The sequence below is a fragment of the Merops nubicus genome, unplaced genomic scaffold (genome assembly GCF_000691845.1).
Source record: "Merops nubicus isolate BGI_N331 unplaced genomic scaffold, ASM69184v1 scaffold26766, whole genome shotgun sequence".
In the NCBI taxonomy this organism is placed as follows: Eukaryota; Metazoa; Chordata; class Aves; order Coraciiformes; family Meropidae; genus Merops; species Merops nubicus.
Genome location: NW_008613335.1, coordinates 1,902 through 4,912, shown reverse-complemented (window position 1 = coordinate 4,912; position 3,011 = coordinate 1,902). Strand labels below are relative to the sequence as shown.

Genomic DNA, 3,011 nt, shown 5'->3' with positions numbered 1-3,011 from the left:
CACCAGCCCTTCCCAGCCAACCCATCCTCTCCCTCACCCCCTTCCCTGCTCCCTGCCCTCACCACCACCTCCCTCCCTCCACCAGGTCTTCTTCAAGGCCGGGCTGCTGGGGCTGCTGGAGGAGATGCGTGACGAGCGCCTGTCCCGCATCATCACCCGCATCCAGGCGCAGGCCCGCGGGCAGCTCATGCGCATCGAGTTCAAGAAGATCCTGGAGCGCCGGTGAGAGGGGGGGACACACAATGGGCTCTTCCTCCTCTGGGGAGGGGTCTCCAGGTCCATAGCGTGGTGGCTTCTGTGCCCCCGTTGTAGGGACGCGCTGCTGGTGATCCAGTGGAACATCAGGGCCTTCATGGGGGTGAAGAACTGGCCCTGGATGAAGCTCTACTTCAAGATCAAGCCCCTGCTGAAGAGCGCCGAGACAGAGAAGGAGATGCAGGTGGGAGGGGCTCACGGGACGGGCAGGTTGGGCCCACCAGTGATGTGGGTTGGGTGGGGTTGGTGGGTGGAGGGGATTGGAAGCTGTTGGTCTCCTTGGCTCTGGTGCAGAACATGAAGGAGGAGTTTGGGCGGCTGAAAGAGGCCCTGGAGAAGTCGGAAGCCCGGCGGAAGGAGCTGGAGGAGAAGATGGTCTCCATGCTGCAGGAGAAGAACGACCTTCAGCTCCAAGTGCAGGCTGTGAGTGAAGTTGTCCCCAAAACTACGTCGATGAGGTGGCCACCAGCTCACTTCAGCTGCTGCCCCAATACAGGAGCAGGACAACCTCAACGATGCCGAGGAGCGCTGCGACCAGCTGATCAAGAACAAGATCCAGCTGGAGGCCAAGGTGAAGGAGCTGACGGAGCGGCTGGAAGACGAGGAGGAGATGAACGCCGAGCTGACAGCCAAGAAGAGGAAGCTGGAGGATGAGTGCTCAGAGCTCAAGAAGGACATTGATGACCTGGAGCTGACTCTGGCCAAGGTGGAGAAGGAGAAACACGCCACTGAGAACAAGGTGAGGAGAGGCCTCAACCTCAAGCTGAGAAGGCTTGAGTCAACTCAGCACAGGTGGGCTGGGTTGAGAAGAGCCAAGCCAGTTGGGTTGGGCTGCATCAAGAAGACCCAAGGCCCTTTGGTTTCTCCTGCACTAAAATGTCCTCACTGGCCAAGGCCAACAGCAACCTCCTTCAGGTCTGGCCTACCCTTGGCACCAAGCTGGAGGCCTGATCTTTCTCCTGCAGGTCAAGAACCTCACAGAGGAGATGGCTGGGCTGGACGAGAACATCGCCAAGCTGACAAAGGAGAAGAAGGCCCTGCAAGAAGCTCACCAGCAAACACTGGATGACCTGCAGGCAGAGGAAGACAAGGTCAACACCTTGACGAAGGCCAAAGTCAAGCTGGAACAGCAGACGGACGACGTGAGTGTGGGCCAGGCCCACCACGAGTGCTGCCGAGGATCTGCTTGGGAGAGAGGGTGAGAACCTGAGGTTTCCCCCCATTTCTGTGTCTCCATGCAGCTCGAAGGCTCCCTGGAACAGGAGAAGAAAATCCGGATGGACCTAGAACGGGCCAAGAGGAAGCTGGAAGGTGACTTGAAGCTGTCTCAGGAGAACATCATGGACCTGGAGAATGACAAACAGCAGCTGGAGGAGAAGCTGAAGAAGTGAGGCTGGACTTCCTGCCTCGGTGTGACCCGTTCAGGGGGCACAGGATGGGACCTCAGCAGTCTCCACCTTCCTCCACAGGAAGGAGTTTGAGATCCACCAGCAGAACAGCAAGATCGAGGACGAGCAGGCGCTGGCCTTGCAGCTCCAGAAGAAGCTGAAGGAGCTGCAGGTGAGGGGTCGAGTCTCTGCCTAGCTGGGCTTGGCCAAAGGGCCACCATCTTGGTGGGCTGAGTTGAAGAGCCTCCAGCTGGTTGGGTGGGGTTGAAGAGTCTGTAGCCTGTTGGGCTGGCTTGAGTTGAAGAGTTTCCAGTTGGCTGGGTTGGCTTAAGTTGAGATGAAGGATCTCCAACGAGTTTCCTGGGGCTGAGTTGAAGAGTGCAGTGGGTTGGGCTGAAGAGTCTCCAGCCAGCTGGGTTGAGGTGCAGGGACCGTTTGGGTGGGGTCAGGCCTGAGGACAGGGTGTCCATCCCCGGAGCTCAGGCGCGGATCGAGGAGCTGGAGGAGGAGCTGGAGGCGGAGCGCACGGCCAGGGCCAAGGTGGAGAAGCTGCGCTCGGACCTGTCGCGGGAGCTGGAGGAGATCAGCGAGCGGCTGGAGGAGGCGGGCGGGGCCACCTCGGTGCAGCTGGAGCTCAACAAGAAGCGGGAGGCGGAGTTCCAGAAGATGCGGCGGGACCTGGAGGAGGCCACGCTGCAGCACGAGGCCACGGCTGCCGCCCTGCGGAAGAAGCATGCGGACAGCACCGCGGAGCTTGGGGAGCAGATCGACAACCTGCAACGGGTGAAGCAGAAGCTGGAGAAGGAGAAGAGCGAGCTCAAGCTGGAGCTGGACGACCTCAGCTCCAACATGGAGCAGCTGATCAAGGCCAAGGTAGGAGGAGGCCAAGGTGGCCGTCTCGGCTCCGGCGGGGCCACAAGCCTCCCGCTTCATCCCTCGCTCCTCCAAGGTGGGCATGGAGAAGGTCTCCCGCACCATGGAGGACCAGGCGGCCGAGCACCGGGCCAAGCTGGAGGAGACCCAGCGAGTCCTCAATGACACCAACACCCAGCGGGCCAAGCTCCAGACCGAGAACGGTGAGAGCCCAACCCCACATCTTCACCCCTGCACCTCACATCTCCGCCCCTCGCTCCACCCCTGAAGACCTCCCCTACCTCTGCAGGAGAGCTGTCCCGCCAGCTGGAGGAGAAGGAGGCCCTCATCTCGCAGCTCACCAGGGGCAAGCAGTCCTACACCCAGCAGATGGAGGACCTGAAGAGGCAGCTGGAGGAGGAGATGAAGGTGTGGTTCATGGGGTGGCTGAGAAGACACAGGGGTCTCCAGGAGGGCCACAAGACAAGGCCTCCTTCACCATCAATGAGAAGGAGT

The 3,011-nt window shown here is 60.6% G+C and overlaps 1 protein-coding gene across 1 annotated transcript in view; it reads left to right on the top strand.

Annotated features, from left to right (window-relative positions):
* The window catches only part of LOC103774476 (myosin-6), a gene marked incomplete at both ends in the record, with an annotated part of 7,394 nt that overhangs the window by 2,488 nt on the left and 1,895 nt on the right, over positions 1-3,011 (top strand). Inside the window, 10 exons of the mRNA XM_008941886.1 lie at positions 86-222; positions 313-439; positions 550-678; positions 752-994; positions 1,221-1,397; positions 1,497-1,642; positions 1,725-1,815; positions 2,127-2,516; positions 2,593-2,719; positions 2,806-2,924. Coding sequence (XP_008940134.1) covers positions 86-222; positions 313-439; positions 550-678; positions 752-994; positions 1,221-1,397; positions 1,497-1,642; positions 1,725-1,815; positions 2,127-2,516; positions 2,593-2,719; positions 2,806-2,924 — 1,686 coding nt within the window. The remainder of the gene's footprint in view (positions 1-85; positions 223-312; positions 440-549; positions 679-751; positions 995-1,220; positions 1,398-1,496; positions 1,643-1,724; positions 1,816-2,126; positions 2,517-2,592; positions 2,720-2,805; positions 2,925-3,011) is intronic.